The sequence below is a fragment of the Scyliorhinus torazame genome, chromosome 10 (assembly GCF_047496885.1).
Source record: "Scyliorhinus torazame isolate Kashiwa2021f chromosome 10, sScyTor2.1, whole genome shotgun sequence".
In the NCBI taxonomy this organism is placed as follows: Eukaryota; Metazoa; Chordata; class Chondrichthyes; order Carcharhiniformes; family Scyliorhinidae; genus Scyliorhinus; species Scyliorhinus torazame.
The window spans coordinates 83,395,143-83,416,443 of record NC_092716.1 but is presented as its reverse complement, the minus strand read 5'-3'; the positions used below and the strand labels follow the sequence as shown (position 1 = coordinate 83,416,443).

The window sequence follows — 21,301 nt, the reverse complement described above, 5'->3', positions numbered from 1 at the left end:
CCCTACTGTTCCCGGCCCAGCCCCCACTGACCCCAGCCCAACCCCCACTTAAAAACTTGCCCAACCCCCACTGACCTCTGCCCAGCCCCTACTGACCTCTGCCCAGCCCCTACTGAACCCTGCCCAGCCCCCACTGACCTCTGCCCAGCCCCTACTGAACCCTGCCCAGCCTCCACTGAACCCGGCCCAGCCTCCACTGAACCCGGCCCAGCCACCACTGAACCCGGCCCAGCCTCCACTGAACCCGGCCCAGCCCCCACTGAACCCGGCCCAGCCTCCACTGAACCCGTCCCAGCCTCCACTGAACCCGGCCCAACCCATACTGAACCCGGCCAGCCCCTACTTAATCCGGCCCAGCCACCACTGAACCCTGCCCAGCCCCTACTGAACCCGGCCCAGCCCCTACTGAACCCTACCGAACCCCCACTGAACCCTGCCGAGCACCCACTGAACCCGGCCCAGCCCCCACCGAACCCTGCCCAGCCCCTACTGAACCCGGCCCAGCCTCCACTGAACCCGGGCCAGCCCCTACTGTTCCCGGCCCAGCCCCCACTGACCCCAGCCCAACCCCCACTTAAAAACTTGCCCAACCCCCACTGACCTCTGCCCAGCCCCTACTGACCTCTGCCCAGCCCCTACTGAACCCTGCCCAGCCCCCACTGACCTCTGCCCAGCCCCTACTGAACCCGGCCCAGCCCCCACTGAACCCTGCCCAGCCCCCACTGACCGCAGCCCAACCCGCACTGACCCCAGCCCAACCCCCACTTAAAAACTTGCCCAACCCCCACTGAACCCTGCCCAACCCCCACTGACCCCAGCCCAACCCCCACTTAAAAACTTGCCCAACCCCCACTGAACCCTGCCCAGCCCCTACTGAACCCTGCCCAGCCCCCACTGACCTCTGCCCAGCCCCTACTGAACCCTGCTCAGCCCCCACTGACCTCTGCCCAGCCCCGACTGAACCCTGTACAGCCCCCACTGACCCCAGCCCAACCCCCACTTAAAAACTTGCCCAACCCCCACTGAACCCTGCCCAACCCCTACTGAACCCTGCCCAGCCCCTACTGAACCCTGCCCAACCCCTACTGAACCCTGCCCAGCCCCTACTGACCGCAACCCAGCCCCCACTGAACCCTGCCCAGCCCCCACTGAACCCTGCCCAGCCCCCACTGAACCCTGCCCAGCCCCCACTGAACCCTGCCCAGCCCCTACTGACCTCTGCCCAGCCCCTACTGACCGCAGCCCAGCCTCCACTGAACCCTGCTCCGCCCCCACTGAACCCTGCCCAGCCATCACTGAACCCTGCCCAGCCCCCACTGAACCGTGCCCAACCCCCACTGACCTCTGCCCAGCCCCTACTGAACCCTGCCCAGCCCCCACAGAACCCTGTCCAGCCCCCACAGAACCCTGTCCAGCCCCCACTGAATCCTGCCCAGCCCCCACTGAACCCAGCCCAGCCCCCACTGAACCCTGCCCAGCCCCCACTGAACCCTGTCCAGCCCCCACTGAACCCTGCCCAGCCCCCACTGAACCCAGCCCAGCCACCACTGAACCCGGCCCAGCCTCCACTGAACCCTGCCCAGCCCCCACTGAACCCTGCCCAGCCTCCACTGAACCCTGCCCAGCCCCCACTGAACTCTGCCCAGCCCCCACTGAACCCGGCCCAGCCTCCACTGAACCCGGCCCAGCCTCCACTGAACCCGGCCCAGCCCCCACTGAACCCTGCCCAAACCCCACTGAACCCAGCCCAACCCCCACTGAACCCTGCCCAACCCCCACTGAATCCTGCCCAACCCCCACTGAACCCTGCCCAGCCCCCAATGAACCCTGCCCAGCCCCCACTGAACACTGCTCAGCCCCCACAGAACCCTGCCCAGCCCCCACTGAACCCTGCCCAGCCTCCACTGAACCCGGCCCAGCCTCCACTGAACCCGGCCCAGCCCCCACTGAACCCTGCCCAGCCTCCACTGAACCCTGCCCAGCCCCTACTGAACCCTGCCCAGCCCCCACTGAACCCGGCCCAGCCCCCACTGAACCCTGCCCAGCCCCCACTGAACCCTGCCCAGCACCTACGGAACCCTGCCCAGCCTCCACTGAACCCTGCCCAGCCCCCACTGAACCCGGCCCAGCCTCCACTGAACCCTGCCCAGCCTCCACTGAACCCTGCCCAGCCTCCACTGCACCCTGCCCAGCCCCCACTGAACCCTGCCCAACCTTCACTGACCCCTTACCAGCCCCCACTGAACCCTGCCCAACCTTCACTGACCCCTGCCCAGCCCCCACAGAACCCTGCCCAGCCCCCACTGGACCCGGCCCAGCCTCCACTGAACCCGGCCCAGCCCCCACAGAACCCTGCCCAACCCCCACAGAACCCTGCCCAGCCCCCACTGAACCCTGCCCAGCCCCCACTGAACCCTGCCCAGCCCCCACTGACCGCAGCCGAACCCCCACTGACCCCAGCCCAACCCCCACTTAAAAACTTGCCCAACCCCCACTGAACCCTGCCCAACCCCCACTGATCTCTGCCCAGCCCCTACTGACCTCTGCCCAGCCCCTACTGAACCCTGCCCAGCCCCTACTGAACCCTGCCCAGCCCCCACTGACCTCTGCCCAGCCCCTACTGAACCCTGCTCAGCCCCCACTGACCTCTGCCCAGCCCTGATTGACCTCTGCCCAGCCCCCACTGACCTCTGCCCAGCCCCTACTGACCCCTGCCCAGCCCCTACTGACCTCTGCCCAGCCCTGACTGAACCCTGTACAGCCCCCACTGACCCCAGCACAACCCCCACTTAAAAACTTGCCCAACCCCCACTGAACCCTGCCCAACCCCCACTGACCTCTGCCCAGCCCCTACTGACCTCTGCCCAACCCCTACTGAACCCTGCCCAGCCCCTACTGACCGCAACCCAGCCCCCACTGAACCCTGCCCAGCCCCCACTGAACCCTGCCCAGCCCCCACTGAACCCTGCCCAGCCCCCACTGAACCCTGCCCAGCCCCCACTGACCTCTGCCCAGCCCCTACTGACCGCAGCCCAGCCTCCACTGAACCCTACCCCGCCCCCACTGAACCCTGCCCAGCCATCACTGAACCCTGCCCTGCCCCCACTGAACCGTGCCCAGCCCCGACTGACCTCTGCCCAGCCCCTACTGAACCCTGCCCAGCCCTACTGAACCCTGCGCAGCCCCCACTGACCGCAGCCCAGCCCCCACAGAACCCTGTCCAGCCCCCACTGAACCCTGCCCATCCCCCACTGAACCCGGCCCAGCCACCACTGAGCCCGGCCCAGCCTCCACTGAACCCTGCCCAGCCCCCACTGAACCCTGCCCAGCCCCCACTGACCGCAGCCGAACCCCCACTGACCCCAGCCCAACCCCCACTTCAAAACTTGCCCAACCCCCACTGAACCCTGCCCAACCCCCACTGACCTCTGCCCAGCCCCTACTGACCTCTGCCCAGCCCCTACTGAACCCTGCCCAGCCCCTACTAAACCCTGCCCAGCCCCCACTGACCTCTGCCCAGCCCCTACTGAACCCTGCTCAGCCCCCACTGACCTCTGCCCAGCCCTGACTGACCTCTGCCCAGCCCCCACTGACCTCTGCCCAGCCCCTACTGACCTCTGCCCAGCCCCTACTGAACCCTGTACAGCCCCCACTGACCCCAGCCCAACCCCCACTTAAAAACTTGCCCAACCCCCACTGAACCCTGCCCAACCCCCACTGACCTCTGCCCAGCCCCTACTGACCTCTGCCCAGCCCCTACTGACCTCTGCCCAGCCCCTACTGACCTCTGCCCAGCCCCTACTGACCTCTGCCCAGCCCCCACTGAACCCTGCCCAACCCCTACTGAACTCTGCCCAGCCCCTACTGACCGCAACCCAGCCCCCACTGAACCCTGCCCAGCCCCCACTGAACCCTGCCCAGCCCCCACTGAACCCTGCCCAGCCCCCACTGAACCCTGCCCAGCCCCCACTGAACCCTGCCCAGCCCCCACTGACCTCTGCCCAGCCCCTACTGACTGCAGCCCAGCCTCCACTGAACCCTACCCCGCCCCCACTGAACCCTGCCCAGCCATCACTGAACCCTGCCCAGCCCCCACTGAACCCTGCCCAGCCCCGACTGAGATCTGCCCAGCCCCTACTGAACCCTGCCCAGCCCCCACTGACCGCAGCCCAGCCCCCACTGACCGCAGCCCAGCCCCCACAGAACCCTGTCCAGCCCCCACAGAACCCTGCCCAGCCCCCACTGAACCCGGCCCAGCCACCACTGAACCCGGCCCAGCCTCCACTGAACCCTGCCCAGCCCCCACTGAACCCTGCCCAGCCTCCACTGAACCCTGCCCAGCCCCCACTGAACCCTGCCCAGCCTCCACTGAACCCGGCCCAGCCTCCACTGAACCCGGCCCAGCCTCCACTGAACCCGGCCCAGCCCCCACTGAACCCGGCCCAGCCCCCACTGAACCCTGCCCAACCCCCACTGAATCCTGCCCAACCCCCACTGAACCCTGCCCAGCCCCCAATGAACCCTGCCCAGCCCCCACTGAACACTGCCCAGCCCCCACTGAACCCTGCCCAGCCTCCACTGAACCCGGCCCAGCCTCCACTGAACCCGGCCCAGCCCCCACTGAACCCTGCCCAGCCTCCACTGAACCCTGCCCAGCCCCTACCGAACCCTGCCCAGCCCCCACTGAACCCGGCCCAGCCCCCACTGAACCCTGCCCAGCCCCCACTGAACCCTGCCCAGCCCCTACGGAACCCTGCCCAGCCTCCACTGAACCCTGCCCAGCCCCCACTGAACCCGGCCCAGCCTCCACTGAACCCTGCCCAGCCTCCACTGAACCCTGCCCAGCCTCCACTGCACCCTGCCCAGCCCCACTGAACCCTGCCCAACCTTCACTGACCCCTTACCAGCCCCCACTGAACCCTGCCCAACCTTCACTGACCCCTGCCCAGCCTCCACTGAACCCTGCCCAGCACCTACTGAACCCGGCCCTGCCTCCACTGAACCCTGCCCAGCCCCCACTGAACCTTGCCCAGCCTCCACTGAACCCTTCCCAGCCTCCACTGAACCCTTCCCAGCCTCCACTGAAACCTGCCCAGCCTCCACTGAACCCTGCCCAGCCTCCACTGAACCCTGCCCAGCCTCCACTGACCCCTTACCAGCCCCCACTGAACCCTGCCCAACCTTCACTGACCCCTGCCCAGCCTCCACTGAACCCTGCCCAGCCCCCACAGAACCCTGCCCAGCCCCCACAGAACCCTGCCCAGCCCCCACTGAACCCGGCCCAGCCTCCACTGAACCCGGCCCAGCCCCCACAGAACCCTGCCCAGCCCCCACAGAACCCTGCCCAGCCCCCACTGAACCCTGCCCAGCCCCCACTGAACCCTGCCCAGCCCCCACTGAACCCTGCCCAGCCCCTACTGAACCCGGCCCAGCACCCACTGAACCCTGCCCAGCCCCCACTGAACCCTGCCCAGCCCCCACTGAACCCTGCCCAGCCTCCACTGAACCCTGCCCAGCCCCCACTGACCCCTGCCCAGCAGCCACTGACCCCTGCCCAGCCCCCACTGAACCCTGCCCAGCCCCCACTGACCCCTGCCCAGCCCCCACTGAACCCTGCCCAGCCCCCACTGACCCCTGCCCAGCCTCCACTGAACCCTGCCCAGCCCCCACTGAACCCGGCCCAGCCCCCACTGAAACCGGCCCAGCCCCCACTGAACCCTGCCCAGCCCCCACTGAACCCAGCCCAGCCCCCACTGAACCCGGCCCAGCCTCCACTGAACGCTGCCCAGCCCCCACTGAACCCAGCCCAGCCCCCACTGAACCCGGCCCAGCCACCACTGAACCCGGCCCAGCCTCCACTGAACCCGGCCCAGCCCCCACTGAATCCGGCCCAGCCCCCACTGAATCTGGCCCAGCCTCCACTGAACCCGGCCGAGCCTCCACTGAACCCGGCCCAGCCCCTACTGAACCCGGCCCAGCCGCCACTGAACCCTGCCCAGCCCCTACTGAACCCTGCCCAACCCCCACTGAACACTGCCCAGCCCCCACTGAACCCTGCCCAGCCTCCACTGAACGCTGCCCAGCCCCCACTGAACCCGGCCCAGCCCCCACTGAACCCTGCCCAGCCTCCACTGAACCCGGCCCAGCCCCCACTGAACCCGGCCCAGCCCCTACTGAACCCGGCCCAGCCTCCACTGAACCCGGCCCAGCCCCTACTGTACCCGGCCCAGCCCCTACTGAACCCGGCCCAGCCTCCACTGAACCCGGCCCAGCCCCTACTGTACCCGGCCCAGCCCCTACTGAACCGGGCCCAGCCTCCACTGAACCCTACCCAGCCCCTACTGAACCCTGCCCAGCCACCACTGAACCCGGCCCAGCCCCCACTGAACCCTGCCCAGCCCCCACTGAACACTGCCCAGCCCCTACTGAACACTGCCCAGCCCCTACTGAACTCTGCCCAGCCCCCACTGAACCCGGCCCAGCCCCCACTGAACCCGGCCCAGCCTCCACTGAACCCTGCCCAGCCCCTACTGAACCCGGCCCAGCCTCCACTGAACCCTGCCCAGCCCCTACTGAACCCGGCCCAGCCTCCAATGACCCCTGCCCAGCCCCACTGAACCCTGCCCAGTGTTCACTTCTGAGGAGGACAGAAGAAAAAGAAGCACGTGGCTTGAACATATTGGGCTTGATTCTCCAAAAATGAGGCTATGTCCCCACGCCGGCGTAAAAACGCTGGCGTTTTAGTCCAGACTTCCCTGAAAAAAATAGAGAGCAATTCACTTACCTGCAGGGGGCTAGCAGGGACCCGGGGAGCTTCTCGCAGCTTTGGCTGCAGAAACAGTCCCCCGCACTTCCGGATCCGAGTCCACGCATGTGCACGGTGGCGCCTCCAGCAGTCTTGCCGAGCGCCATGGCCGACGCGGACTGCGGACCATCAGCAAGAAAGAAGATCCCCTGATCGGGCCCGTGCCGCTTCATCTGACCAGCCCGATCACTGCCCCAGCTGCCCATGAAGCCCTCCTGGTGCAAGGTCCCCCCCCGCCCGCCCCGACCAGGGTGGCCACGGACTGAGTCGGCAGCTGCCGCGCGTAAATCCCGACTGGCCAGACGTGTTAGAACCATGCCATCGGGAACTCGGCCGTTCGGGATTGAAGCATTGCTGGGAGCGCCTCTGGCAATGCCCCCCCGCCCCGCCCCCCCCCCCAGCCGTGCGGCATGATTCGCGTGCGAGCGATTCTCCGGGGACCGCTTGTTTCGGGCGTAAAAGCCGATTCTCCGCCCCCGTGCCAAACGCGATTTCAACGTGGGGCTGCGGAGAATCCAGCCCATTGGCTCCCAAGTTTAGATTTGTGGATTAGGGTAACTAAAGCGCAAAATAAGGCCTTTTTGCAACTTACTTCCAAATGCCAAACACTGTCATGTTCCTCAATCATGTTGTAGAACAGAGGTGTGTACTACAGGATAGCTACAACTTAATTTTCAGGAGCATATGAGGTCCACATAGAATAATTTGTAATTTGAAATTAAACTGGTAGCTGACTGAAAGTTAGTAGCTTGGTGGACACTTACCTTTTGTAGTCAATGATGTTCTGGAGAGGTTGAGGTACTTCAGTCCTTTCGACAGCTTTTCAAACTGCTGACTGAGTGCTGACACACCTATTGAAGGCAGGGAGGACAGACATTACAATGTATTATTCATCAGTTTATCTTTATTAACGTTTTACGTTCCCCTCCCCTTCATTAATCTCCTCTGTGCTGGAGAGTTCAGGGAAGCCACCTGCATCCAAGCCCTTTCTCCATACATTAATGGTAAGGAAGTTCAGAACTCAGACTTCGAGGATCATGTGGTCAACCACTTTGTCTTACCAGTTGATAGCACAGTACCTGCTTCACCAATCTGTTACACCATCAGGTCACATTTAAAACATCTAATAAATGGTGAAGTTAATGAGTGCAGTCCATTTACCTTGTTGGGTTTGTTTTAGTTCTCACTCTTTCTGTGACCAGCTGTGTATCTGGCACATGCAGGAACCCCTTGCCACTTTAACAGAGTCAAGACATAGGGACACCCAAGTTACTATAGAAATGCTTCTGAACCTCTGATATTGCATTCGGGGGCAGCAACATCCAAATGTAAATGTTTTGCAGCCCTAGGAGAATCTATTAATGACAAAACATCAGTCATTAAAGGAAGCATTGCAACTCTCTCAGAAATGCCCGGAACAGACGCTTATAATGTCTTTGATGCATCATTGATGAGGATATTGAATAGGGTGGGTGACAGTGGACGATTTTACTCTTTTTTGAAAAGGGATAGGCTAAGTGAGTATCACATCTACCTTTATGTCACTCTTAACCTGAGAGTGCCCATCTTAGGTTTAACCATGTACCATCAGAGTGCCGAGCTTCCTCATGAAATACAATGAAAATCTTAACTGAAATCAGTTAAAACAACACGTAAGTTGAAGTGTTATGGCACTCTGTGAACATATGTGAAGCCACAACCTCCTGTAAGACTAAAACCCAGTCTCTTCCTTGTTGATAACACTGACTCAAAATATCAATCTAAGAACCACTGATATCAGCAAGATCTCTCACTAGTTTTTGCTCTCATTAGAAATTCCCTTCTTGCAACTACAAACCACAGCTGTGCTCTAAAATAGTGAGTGGAATCTTACCAAATTTTTTCAAAGTGCTGATTCCAGTGAGAAAACAAGGAAGAATCTTACTGGTGCCGACGGCGGGAAAACTTACCAAATATTCAACCACGTCAACAAAATATATTTTTCCACGTGATTCACGCCGCACTCGTGGCAGACTGCCTCTGACTCGCTCGCCCTGGGAAGACTTACTCTCTGTAGTCATTGGGGTGCTCCTTTTAAACGCCTCCCCAGCACTCCCTTGCACTTGTTCCAAGTCCATTCGGGGGAATGGCTGACGGGAAGACAGCACCAAGATTTTCAGAGGAAACCTTCCCCAAACTCCTGGATGGTGTGGAGCAGAGGTGTGATATTCTCTACCCACGATCTCGCAGAGGACCATCAAGCAAAGTCACCACCCCCACCTGGGAGGCAGTTGGCGAGATAGTGAGTGCCAGCACAATCAATAAGAGAATGGAGCAACGGCACTAGAAGAAGATGAGTGACATTTGTGCAGCCAGGATAAGTCTGCCTCCCAATGTCTTCCACTGCACCCCTTCACACCCCCTCCACACCCCCACAGTGATCTCTCACCCAGCCACCTCACGGATTCCCAACACTTGTCATGGCGCCCCTGCACCCTCCCACTCCCAGTGGTTCCCCCCAGTAGATATTCTGCTCCCCACATCCCCGTTCCCACTCGCCCTCCATACATGCCAGCCTTCATCACCATTTCACCTGGCAGGACTCGCGCATACACTCTTCGGTCTCATGGCCGAACAAACCCGAGCATAACCAGCGTGAGCGGGCACAGCCTGCCGGAGTGATGCCTGAGCTGAGATGCCTACTGCCCTATGTGATGCACTAATGCCATCTTGCTTCCTTTGCCGGTTCAATATTCGACCAGCCCATGCCATCCTTGCACTGTCTGGAGACCACAGGCCAGAGTCACTCTGAGGGAGGCATCTCGGAGACAAGCATCCAGGAGGCATCACAGCTTCCACCCTCGACCAGTGCAGATACTCACACCTTGGTGGGATTAACTTGTAGGCAAGCAGCTGAAGATCCTCAGCAGATGGAGGAAGGAACATCCCAGGATCTGGCACTCAGGGGGATGCTGGAGCCCAGGACACTGCTGAGCCCCTGGCCGATGACATGTTCCTGGATTTGGTCATCCCAGAGCTGCTGAAACTGCAAAGGCAGAGCATCAGGAAGGGATGGCAACATCCATTCTTGGCCTGCAAGGCCGGCTGTCTCTTTGCCTTCTGTCCGAGGAGATGGTGCCATCATTCCAATGCAATGAGGCTAACACTGAATGGTGGAGCCCACAGTGTAAGATGTCCACTCCATGGCTCAGCTCATGACCTCCATGGTTGACGGCACGAGCTCCAGGTGAAGGGCTGCGCCAGTAAAGCAGAGATTCAACGCAATCTCACGAGATGTTGCAAGGGGAATCCCGCCCACAATCGGCGGGATCAATTTTTAACCAAATCTGCATATTAGAACGAGGAAGTAAGCCTTACTCTAATGTGCAAGTTCCAAAGATACCTGAGGCTTTGGGATTCAATCCCTTTGGGGACCTTGGGCATGCGCTGTTTGGTACTGGTCCACACACAGGGACCAGGCGGAAAGGCACATGTGGGAATCTCCAAGGGGATCAAAGGCCCCTGGTTGCATGCCCTTTGGCAAGGGTGGTGCCCTGGCACTGCTGGTGCCACATGGCTACCCTGGTAATGCCAGTCTGGCACCCTGGCAGTGCCATCTGGGTATCAGCCTGGCCACCTGGGTATCAGCATGACCCTCCCATGTTGCGTTCGGAATTGGGGGAAGGTCGGTGATTAATTTCGGGGCCTCGGAGATCGGGACGCCATTTAGAAATGGTGTCCCGATCTCTCGCTACAACAGGGAGTTCCAGCGAGTGAAACTCCCCATTTAAAAAATGGGGCTATGTGTGGCCTTGGCCGCAGGTTCCCCGTTTATGCCCCTTATTCAAAGCGAGTCTCGTTGAATAGCCATGTGTCACTCTGCACTGCGAGGGCCGGGAAACACACGGCCAAACTTTGTCTCCTTTTGGGAAGATCACGCCCAATGTCTCTGGACCCCATAGTAAGCCCGTTCACTGGCAGGGTGCGTTCAACTCTCTGTCAGGCGGGAGTCAGGCACATCATTGAGGATGCAAAGAGCGTTGCTCTATCCTCACTGCGTCATTATCATTCTCCTGCAGAGACCAGCCAATCGCTTCAGCGGCCTGCCCATGAATGTAGCCACCATCACAGTGAGCTCCCGCAGGCACTACAGTAGCCATCAGATGTCAGACCCCATGGTGGGCAAACTGTTCACAACCTAGTCCTGGTCATCATCAAATTGAGAGGCTATGGCAGCACGGTGGTGCAGTGGTTAACACTGCTGCCTCACGGGCAGCACGGTGGCCCGGTGGTTAGCATTGCTGCCTCACCCCGTGGTCCCAGGTTCGATCCCTGCTCTGGGTCACTGCCCATGTGGAGTTTGCACATTCTCCCCGTGTTTGCATGGGTTTCACCCCCACAACCCAAAGATGTGCAGGGTAGGTGGATTGGCCACGCTAAATTGCCCCTTAATTGGAAAAAATGAATTGGGTAATCTAAATTAAAAAAAAAACACTACTGCCTCACGGCGCTGTGGACCCGGGTTCGATCCCAGCCCCAGGTCACTGCCCTTGTGGAGTTTGCAAGTTCTCCCGTGTTTGCGTGGGTGCCAACTCTTGCATCTCCTGGCACAAATGATCGATCGTCCTCCGGGACAGACGCAGTCTTCTCCGGCACGAGACCGCAGACATCTGGAGGTAAGAAGTTCAACGCCAGAATACCCATGGTCAGTAGTGTCTCCTTTGAGGTGCTGCCATTTTTGGTCCTGCTCCCTCAAGAGCAATGGGCCCTACCTCCCCATTCACTGCAGGGTGCTGTTCCTGGCTGCGTGCAGCCGCACATCAATGTCATTGCTGCTGGTCGATTGCAATCAAAATTGCCAACCCGACTGGTTCCATGATTCTTTAGAATCATAAACTGAAAGAAAGAGAATATCAAAGTTAGCGATGAGGATGTGACAATGCCCTGACCCTCAGCTCTCTCAGGATCTGGGACATCCACCCATGCGCATCCCCCTCTGTGAGCACCTTTCCACTAAGCCTCACTCCCTCCCCTGTCGTGGAATAGCCACTTCCCTACAGTTGTCCCTCCCAACTCCACCTAAATGAAGAGCTTCAGCCGTTCAGAGCCTCAGTGGTCTGCATGAACCCCCCTCCCCAAGGGTGAGGGATAGGGCAGTTGATGCATTCAATGGACCCATGTTCGTGCCTCATGGGAGAACAACTCGCTGCCATCATCCCTTGAATGGGATGACCGCTGAGAGGCTTCAACATAACGGCTTGCATTGGGGGCCATATCTTTGTTACCTCTCTGTTATATTGAGGTGGGTATATGAGCCTTAGAGTTCAATGTTTGGGGTCAATGTTTCCAAGAGGTTACAAATTGGGCACCTATCAGTAGCACATTTATGCATAGTGATGCTGGCTTACTTTGCACATTTGACTCATCAAGGAAGGGCCAGGGAGCTCATCAGACAACTGGTTTCCCCTTGTAGCAGGCGTGGCACATCTGATTCATGTGAAGACTGCAATTAGCGTGCCAACTTCAGCCTTAGAGGCCATCCTCATTCCCCCAGCTCACATGGGCTACGGATTAACCAAGCCTTCCAACTGGAACAGCCAGCCACCCAGACACTAACCCCAGACAGCCTGGCATCCATAACCAGTGACCTTGAACTTCCATACAGCTCATGCCTTCTGGCTTCACAGTGCTGCCCGAGTGTGGGAGTTCATTCTCACTGCAGTTGTCCTCCCCCTGTGTGAGCACTTCAGGCCTCATGAAGCTGGAAAACACCCAGCTCTGAGCCCCCCACTCTGTCCATGCAACCTAGCCTCTAATGGGACCCCACCCAAGAACTTTACCATTGCGCCAGTGCCGACCCTATGGATTCACCTGCTCCTGCTCACTTTCCAGCTATCACTCTCGAAGGGTAATCCATCAGCGGTTGCATCACCACAAGTCCAGCAAGGATACACGGGAAGCGCTGCCTTCATACCAACCGCCAGACCTCTTTAAACTGAGAGGCTCACAGATATGAAGGGCCGCTATGGTCTGTGAGTGACCCCACCCCCCAAGATGCCGCGACTGAACGCCCCTCAAACCCCTGGCCTTGGGTTGAACTTATCTGGGACCCCGTGTCCTTGCTGGTGTCCCCTCTGCGACTGGCACCCTGAATGGCAATGGCGACCTGAATGCTCACCTTTGACATCTCCTTCGGAGGTGAGGTTGCCAGGTGCTTGTTTTTAAACGGCTGTTGTAAATCATGCTGGCTGACCGATGAATATTCAGTGAGTGGGGAAGTCCTGGAGGGAGGGATCCCCAATGATATTATAATGTATTAAAATGAAGCTCCTGGCCTTCCAAGACTGATTTTTGTTACCTGGCTGGCGAGGGTTGTGAAAATCGGAAATCACGAACTCGCCGAATTTTCAGCCCGTGTCACCGTTCTCACTGACAGACTCAAAATTGCCCAAAGTGTATGTGTAGCGCACAAAGACTCCATGAGACAAATATAGTGAAGTCGATGAGGCTTTATTAAGCGTGTCTGTTCCCCAGCAGCTCGTTAGTAAACTGGCCTGCGGGGGAAGACACCGGCTTCTTATACTTCGCCTTCAGGGCGGAGCTTGAGGTCAACGGCCAACCAGGACCCGGGATCTGTCAGCCAATGACATTAGGGCTTCCAGTCCCACATGACCCCCAATACATACTACCACATTCACCCCTTGTCAAAAATGAACCCGGCGGGGTGATGCTTCGTATGGTGGTAAGGGTTTACAGGGCTGGTCCTGGGAGGATAGAACAGTTACATGGTAGTACAGTATTGGACAGTTTCGTCCTGTTGCAACTATTTACAGAGGGTATAGGAAAAAAAACAAAATGTTCTTTGAACAGTCCGTCTTTGTTTTACATCGATGCCACGAGTCGGTCGGGCGGTCTGGTCGTCCGTGTCGATCGCCTCGGCCCCGGCGGTGGTGGTGGTGCTTGTACCAGTGTTGTCGCCTCCAGGAGCCGTACGGTTTCAGCTGTCGGTGCAAAGGGGAGGGGGACTGATCCTCCTGGGAAGGGGGCGGTCGCGGGGTGCGGCGGTGGCAGGAAGGGGGGCGGTTGGGTTGATGGTGTCGGGGGTGTGTGCGTGGTGCCTGCGGGCGCCAGATCCCGCAGGGAGACCGTGTCCTGTCGGCCGTCGGGGTACTCCACGTAGGCGTACTGGGGGTTTGCGTGGAGGAGGTGAACCCTTTCGACCAACGGGTCCGCCTTATGTGCCCGCACATGCTTTCGGAGCAGGATGGGTCCTGGGGCCGCCAGCCAGGTCGGCAGCGACGTTCCAGAGGAGGACCTCCTAGGGAAGACAAGGAGACGCTCGTGGGGCGTTTGATTAGTGCTTGTACATAATAACGACCGGATGGAATGGAGAGCGTCCGGGAGGACCTCCTGCCACCGTGAAACTGAGAGATCCCTGGACCGTAGGGCCAGTAGGACGGCCTTCCAGACCGTGCCGTTTTCCCTTTCTACTTGCCCGTTCCCCCGGGGGTTGTAGCTGGTCGTCCTGCTTGAGGCTATGCCCTTGCTGAGCAGGAACTGGCGCAGCTCGTCACTCATGAAAGAGGACCCCCTGTCGCTGTGGACGTATGCGGGGTAACCGAACAGTGTGAAGATGCTGTTCAGGGCTTTAATGACTGTGGCCGCAGTCATGTCGGAGCAGGGAATGGCAAAAGGGAAGCGGGAGTATTCGTCCACTACATTAAGAAAATATGCGTTGCGGTCGGTGGAGGGGAGGGGCCCTTTGAAATCGAGACTGAGGCGTTCAAAGGGGCGGGAAGCCTTAATCAGGTGCGCTCCATCTGGCCTGAAAAAATGCGGCTTGCATTCCGTGCAGATGTGGCAGTCCCTTGTGACTGTACGGACCTCTTCTAAAGAGTATGGGAGATTGCGGGACTTGATGAAGTGGTAAAACCGAGTGACCCCCGGGTGGCAGAGGTCCTCGTGGAGGGTTTGGAGGCGGTCAATTTGTGCGTTGGCACATGTGCCGCGGGATAGGGCATCGGACGGCTCGTTCAGCTTTCCGGGCCGGTACAAGATCTCATAGTTGAAGGTGGAGAGCTCGATCCTCCACCTTAAGATCTTGTCATTTTTAATTTTGCCCCGCTGTGCATTATCGAGCATGAAAGCTACCGACCGTTGGTCAGTGAGGAGAGTGAATCTCCTGCCGGCCAGGTAATGCCTCCAATGTCGCACAGCTTCCACTATGGCTTGGGCTTCCTTTTCCACTGAGGAGTGGCGGATTTCTGAGGCGTGGAGGGTTCGGGAGAAAAAGGCCACGGGTCTGCCCGCTTGGTTAAGGGTGGCCGCTAGAGCTACGTCGGAGGCGTCGCTCTCGACCTGGAAGGGGAGGGACTCGTCGATGGCGCGCATCGTGGCCTTTGCGATGTCCGCTTTGATGCGGCTGAAGGCCTGGCAAGCCTCTGTCGACAGAGGGAAGGTCGTGGTCTGTATTAGGGGGCGGGCCTTGTCTGTGTACTGGGGGACCCACTGGGCGTAGTACGAAAAGAACCCCAGGCAGCGTTTCAGGGCTTTTGGGCAGTGCGGGAGGGGAAATTCCATGAGTGCGCGCATACGTTCGGGGTCGGGGCCTATTATCCCATTGCGTACTATGTAGCCCAGAATGGCTAGCCGGTCGGTGCTAAAAACGCACTTGTCCTCGCTTCACTATATTCGTCTCATGGAGTCTTTGTGCGCTACAATTTATTAAGCGTGTCTGTTCCCCAGCAGCTCGTTAGTAAACTGGCCTGCGGGGGAAGACACCGGCTTCTTATACTTCGCCTTCAGGGCGGAGCTTGAGGTCAACGGCCAACCAGGACCCGGGATCTGTCAGCCAATGACATTAGGGTTTCCAGTCCCACATGACCCCCAATACATACTACCACAGTATGTATCTATGTCTCAAACAAAACCATTTCTCTAATGTTGTATATGCAGTCTCCTGGAACAACCATAAAAAGACAAGAAAGGCAATGGAAAGCATTGAAGGTGACCATTTTGTAAATGAGATAAACAGAATTTCCATCAGAGAGAAGAGCAGAACCTTTTTGGGGTGGGGATTCGTGGCAGTGAATTAAATCCTTACGCAAAAGCAAAACACAATAGTGGACGGCACGGTGGCATAGTGATGAGCACGGCTGCCTCATGGCGCTGAGGACCCGGGTTTGATCCCAGGCCTGGGTCACTGTCTGTGTGGAGTCCGCCCATTCTCCCCATGTCTGCGTGGGTCTCACCCCCACAGTCCAAAGATGTGCAGGGTGGATAGTTTGGCCACGCAAAATTACCCCCTGTGGTAGTCAGTATTAGAGGTATTACTGTACCCTGTAATGCTGTAAGACCATTGGTGTAGGAGGCACTGTTTTCATTGGTTAAGCCTGCCTGCTGGTTCAGCCCAATAAGGCGGAGTATAAGATCCCGTGTCTCCCCAGCAGCTGCCTTCTGTACCCGCGCTGCTGGGGGAAGCATCTAGTGGAATAAAGCCTTCAATTGTCTCCAATCTCGCTTCTGGAGTTATTGATCGAGCATCACCCCTTAATTGTAAAAAAAAATAACTGGGTACTCTAAATTTATGTAAAAAAAGGAAAACACAGTGGACTGTGGAAATCGGAAATAAAAACAGAAATGATTTGCTTTTTTTTAATCAAATAGAGGAAAACACTGATTGACAAGGAGGATACATTGCCCAGTTTGACCTGCATTATGTATGGTTGCTTTTGGCTATTCCTAAAGTTGCATTCATGGAATCTTTTCATGGTGTGTCCGAACAAGGATTCATGGTGGTACAATTGTCCTTGCATTGGACTGAAACTGGAAAACAAATTCTGAGCAGTATCAACATAGCGGTGTAACAATTTTACCAGTAAGAAATAAATCAATGCAAGTGAGGGTCTTTACCTCTGTCCTCCAGCTGGTTGTTTGATAGGTTTACTGTGTGAAGAACAGGGTGGAAATTCTCCTCCAGAGCCAGTGCTATTTTCTGCCCAGCATCACTGAAACAGTAAGGCACAATGTAACACACACATTGATTGACTAAAGCTCAACATTACAGCAGCAGCATATAAATTGGGGACCTGTAATCCCGGACCACTCTTTTTCATCTCCTATTTAGGGTAAAATTATGACAGGACACGGTCAAAAATGAAGGCAAAGGACTCACCTGTAGCTATGCTAGATCACAAGACTAAAAGGCGCTGAAATAAACTCAAGGAGATACCCAGGGAGCACAGGCAGAGTCAGTTTGTCCCATGCAGTGAGATATGAGGATCTTTCTCTCAAGTCCAATCGCTGAAGGTATTTTGGGCTGATAATTGGATATGGCTCATTTGCCGTCACAGGTGTCACACTGTGGCTGATTGAGGGATTTCTCCCAAGAGCAGCTGTATGAACAGCATTGCCCATTTAAACCACACTTTGAATTACAGAGGTGTAAAAAATAATTTATTTGTACAAAGCAAAATTTGATGTTTTTCATTTTTTTCTTTTTAAAAATAAATTTAGAGTATCCAATTCATTTTTTCCAATTAAGGGGCAATTTATCGAGGCCAATCCACCTACCCTGCACAACCTTGGGTTGTGGGGGTGAAACCCACGCAAACACGGGGAGGATGTGCAAACTCCACACGGACAGTGACCCAGAGCCGGGATCGGACCTGGACCTCGGCACCATGAGGCAGCAGTGCTAACCACTGTGCTGCCTATATTTTTAATAAATTAATTAAGTTAAATATAATTCATTTCAAACTAAAATCAGAAAGCTCATGTCACAGATACCACAACAGGTTAGTGAGCTTTTTAAAAGGAGTAAATAGATTGCTCCAGAAATACCTGGAACAGATACTCCTTATATTGTCAATTGATACATAAGTGATGAGGATATTGAATAGGGTGGGTGACAGTGTACGATTTTACTCTGCAGACGTATAGGCCAAGTGAGGTGTTCTTTGTCACCTCATGACCTGAGCTTGATGTCCATTATTCCTAGCATTTAAAAGTCTTTAACAAAAGCAATTGGGGCTACACTCATTGATCAGCTGGTTAAGACAGTGAATAGCTGGACCAATAAGGTCAGTATAGTCTCTTATTCAATCACTTCAGGCATATCCGCCAAGATTTCCACTCATCATTATTCACAACCTGTGCTAGAGTGAGCTTGTATGAATGCTACATGAGGAACCACCTACAGAACTGCACCCAGGAGGAAGACATTTTCTGGACAATTGGGGCAGCACGGTGGCACAGTGGCACAGTGGTTAGCACTGCTGCATCACAGCTCCAGGGACCCGGGTTCAACTTCGGCCTCGGGTGACTGTCTGTGTGGAGTTTGCACGTTCTCCCCATGTCTGCGCGGGTTTCCTCCGGGCGCTCCGGTTTCCTCCCACAGTCCAAAGATGTGCAGGTTAGGTGGACTGGCCAGGCTAAATTGCCCCTTAGTGTCCACAAAGGTTAGGTGGGGTTTGGTTATGGGGATACGGTGGATGCGTGGACTTAAGTAGGGTGCTCTTTCCAAGGGCCAGTGCAGACTCAATGGGCCAAATGGCCTCCTTTTGCACTGTAAATTCTATGATTCTATGAAAGTAGGAAGAAAGGTGCATTACTGATTGTTAACATGTTGGAAACTGCCAAAATCGATAGTCTACTTACAACTTCATTCCAGCATTTTCCAAAACCAACTCTTCAAGTTTGCTGGATAAACTGATCACATAGAGGACCTGCTCTATCACATCAGGGCTCTGGAGGGGACAGAGAATATGAAATGATTATCATTTGCAATGCCATCAGGTGACTCCCTACTGAAGATTACCTTTCATTGCTCTCTTTTGTGTCATCTGTATATAGCTTAGTCAATTGCCAATTTTCCAAGTGGATTGACACAGTTGCAGGTTGTCCAAGGCAAAGGCTATAAGTATATTTCTCATAAAGTGGTAAATCTCTCCCTCAAGAAATGACCAGAATTTTCTTTTATAGCAAAAAAGAAATGATGACATTAAGACATGGAGATCTGAATTACACTGCAAAGTAATCAGAGTTCAAGAGCTGTTAAATGTGAAGGAAGAAGTTAGTACTGGGAGAAATTTAATTCTGCAAAATGATCCATGTTGAACTTCATTCAAAATAAACCCGTCATTTACCATAATAATTTAGAGATTATTTTTTTTATTATCAGTTATAATTAATAAGTTGCTGCAGATGAAGTGTGGAATCGTATCAGTCCTACAAAGGCAGAACCAGAAGCAAAATTTGAAAATAACACTTTGGGTCAGCTGCCCTACGCAATCCTGCCTCCGAACGATCTTGCTGGGAGGTGGAATCGACGTGTGGGCAGCTACCCACCAGCAGCGGCAGGAAGACAATAGGTCAATTAGAGAATCAACTGGGGACAAGTTCCTGACACTGCCAGGATCACCTCAAAGTTGGATGAGACTTGCACTGAGGCTGGAGGATGGCTGGTACCTGGAAATGGCCTCCCTGCAATGGCAGGCGGGGGTAGAGACGCCATCAATATCTCCTCTTAACCCCATCATGGAACACCAGGGGTCAAAGGGCTGCGGCTGCAGCCACAAGCAATCCTGTGACTCCCCTGCCACAATAACGACCTGGCAGCTGTGTCCATTCCTTATTTTTAAATTTTCAGACGGCATCAAAGAGCGCCACCTTGTTGAGGTGCCCTCACTGTCTCCTACGTGCCCCATCAGCACCCACCTCTGTTGATGGGGTTACCCGCTGTCGAGATCTATGAGACCTCTGATTGGGCCTCCTGCTTCAGGAACCCACCTCTCATCCATAATTGGACAGCCAGCACAATTGTAGCCTCTTAATTGGCTGTCTCCTGTAAGACCACAATGCCCTGCAGCCAGACGACACTCACTTTTGGGCCCAATAGCAGAAAGATGTTAAAGCTCAGATACACCCCCTCTGTGGACTGTTTGAGTAAATCATGTCTCATGGCTGAACTAATTTTTATACTTCTCATAAAGTTATTTGAAAGTAAGAACTTTTGCTCAATTATTTTATATCAATGTTGTGACTTTTAATGCTCGAGTACATCAGATGTGTCTGTTGCTCATTCTTGTACCCCTTAGAAATACAAGCTTCACATTTTCTGCTCAATATGTTGAGCATATTCAAGATGGATGACTAAAGGAATGAAAGGACATGGGGATAATGTAGGTCTAACATCAGACAATATCCTATTGAATGGAGTAGACTTGAAGGACCAAATGGCCTATTTCTGCTCCTATTTCTTAGATTCTTCTATCTTTCAAGTAATTTCCTTTGCACTGTCCAAAACCAAAAATTTCACAGCACTGTAGTAGTACCTCACAACACTAGGAGCAGCAAATATTTCCAAGTTTGGACCGTATTGACAAACCTCTTAAATTGCACAGCTAAACTGCTCAGTACTGCGGTGCTATAAGATTTACTGATAGTGGTAAAAGCACAAGAGTTGGTATTCTGAGCATTGCTGAACATATTGTAACTCTGTGGGTTTGGTTCACCATCTAGCGTGCTGATGGTCACATGATGCGATGATGACTAATTGTTGACTAATCATAGCAATCAATCTTAATTCACAACAGACTCAGACATGAGATAATCTATTGGCATAGTGTAGGTTAGATGGCTTTTGTTTTTTGACTTCCCATGTCGGTGCAACATCGTGGGCCGAAGGGCCTGTACTGCGCTGTATCTTTCTATGTTCTATGTTCCAAAAGGAAAACCCCAGTGGTGGAGGAATTTAGAAAACATAGACTGTGTCCTGGCTTTTGAGCACGGTGTCATGATGCACAACATGCCCATTTATGCTTTGATCGAAATGGGCAACACATAAACCTGATGCATCCACCTCATCTGAATGATTGTTGCATTGGCCTGTACAGCTCCACCATCCTTGCTTCTGTATAGTCTCTGTGAAGAGGACCCCAGCAGAGCTGCCTGCTTTTCTTAAAGGCAGGCTATACATTAACGGGAGCACATTATTACCGCAATGTAAATAATTGTGAAGTGAACACCAGGGCAGATACAGCAACATCATGGGCTGGATTTTACACAGAGGTGGTGGCCTCAACCCTCTTCACTTAGAATTTGGGGGTGAGTGCCTCTGCTTGGCTGGGTCACCCCAAGCTGATTTTATAGCCATTGGAGCACTAATTGTCTAGGGATGATTCTTCCACCCCTGCCTCCGAGAGCTATTGATCAATTAGATGGCTGGCAGCTCTCTAGTCTCAGCAGATCAACCAGGAGTGGCGGTCGGCCTCAGCTGTGGCTGCAGGTAGTCTCCTACATTAAGAAGCTACGAAGACCAGATTCAAAGGGAAGTGGGGGGGAGGGGGGTTCTGTGGGCCAATCTGGTAGGCCCCGGTGGTCTGAGTGCGGAGGACCAGGTTTCGGAGAGAAGGAGGTAACACACCCAAGGGAGTACCATGGGGAGGGGCCTCTAGTGCCCAAATAAGAGGGACCCCCCCACACCTGAGTCCACAAAGAAACCATCAGGTTTCACCA

The 21,301-nt window shown here is 55.6% G+C and overlaps 1 protein-coding gene across 1 annotated transcript in view; it reads right to left on the bottom strand.

Annotated features, from left to right (window-relative positions):
* carmil2 (capping protein regulator and myosin 1 linker 2) overlaps window positions 1-21,301 on the bottom strand; it is a 323,518-nt gene that overhangs the window by 134,699 nt on the left and 167,518 nt on the right. Inside the window, exons 10-12 of the mRNA XM_072518320.1 lie at window positions 18,443-18,531; window positions 16,697-16,791; window positions 7,570-7,656 (exon numbers count right to left, since the gene is read on the bottom strand). Of these exons, the coding sequence (XP_072374421.1) occupies window positions 7,570-7,656; window positions 16,697-16,791; window positions 18,443-18,531 (271 nt within the window). The remainder of the gene's footprint in view (window positions 1-7,569; window positions 7,657-16,696; window positions 16,792-18,442; window positions 18,532-21,301) is intronic.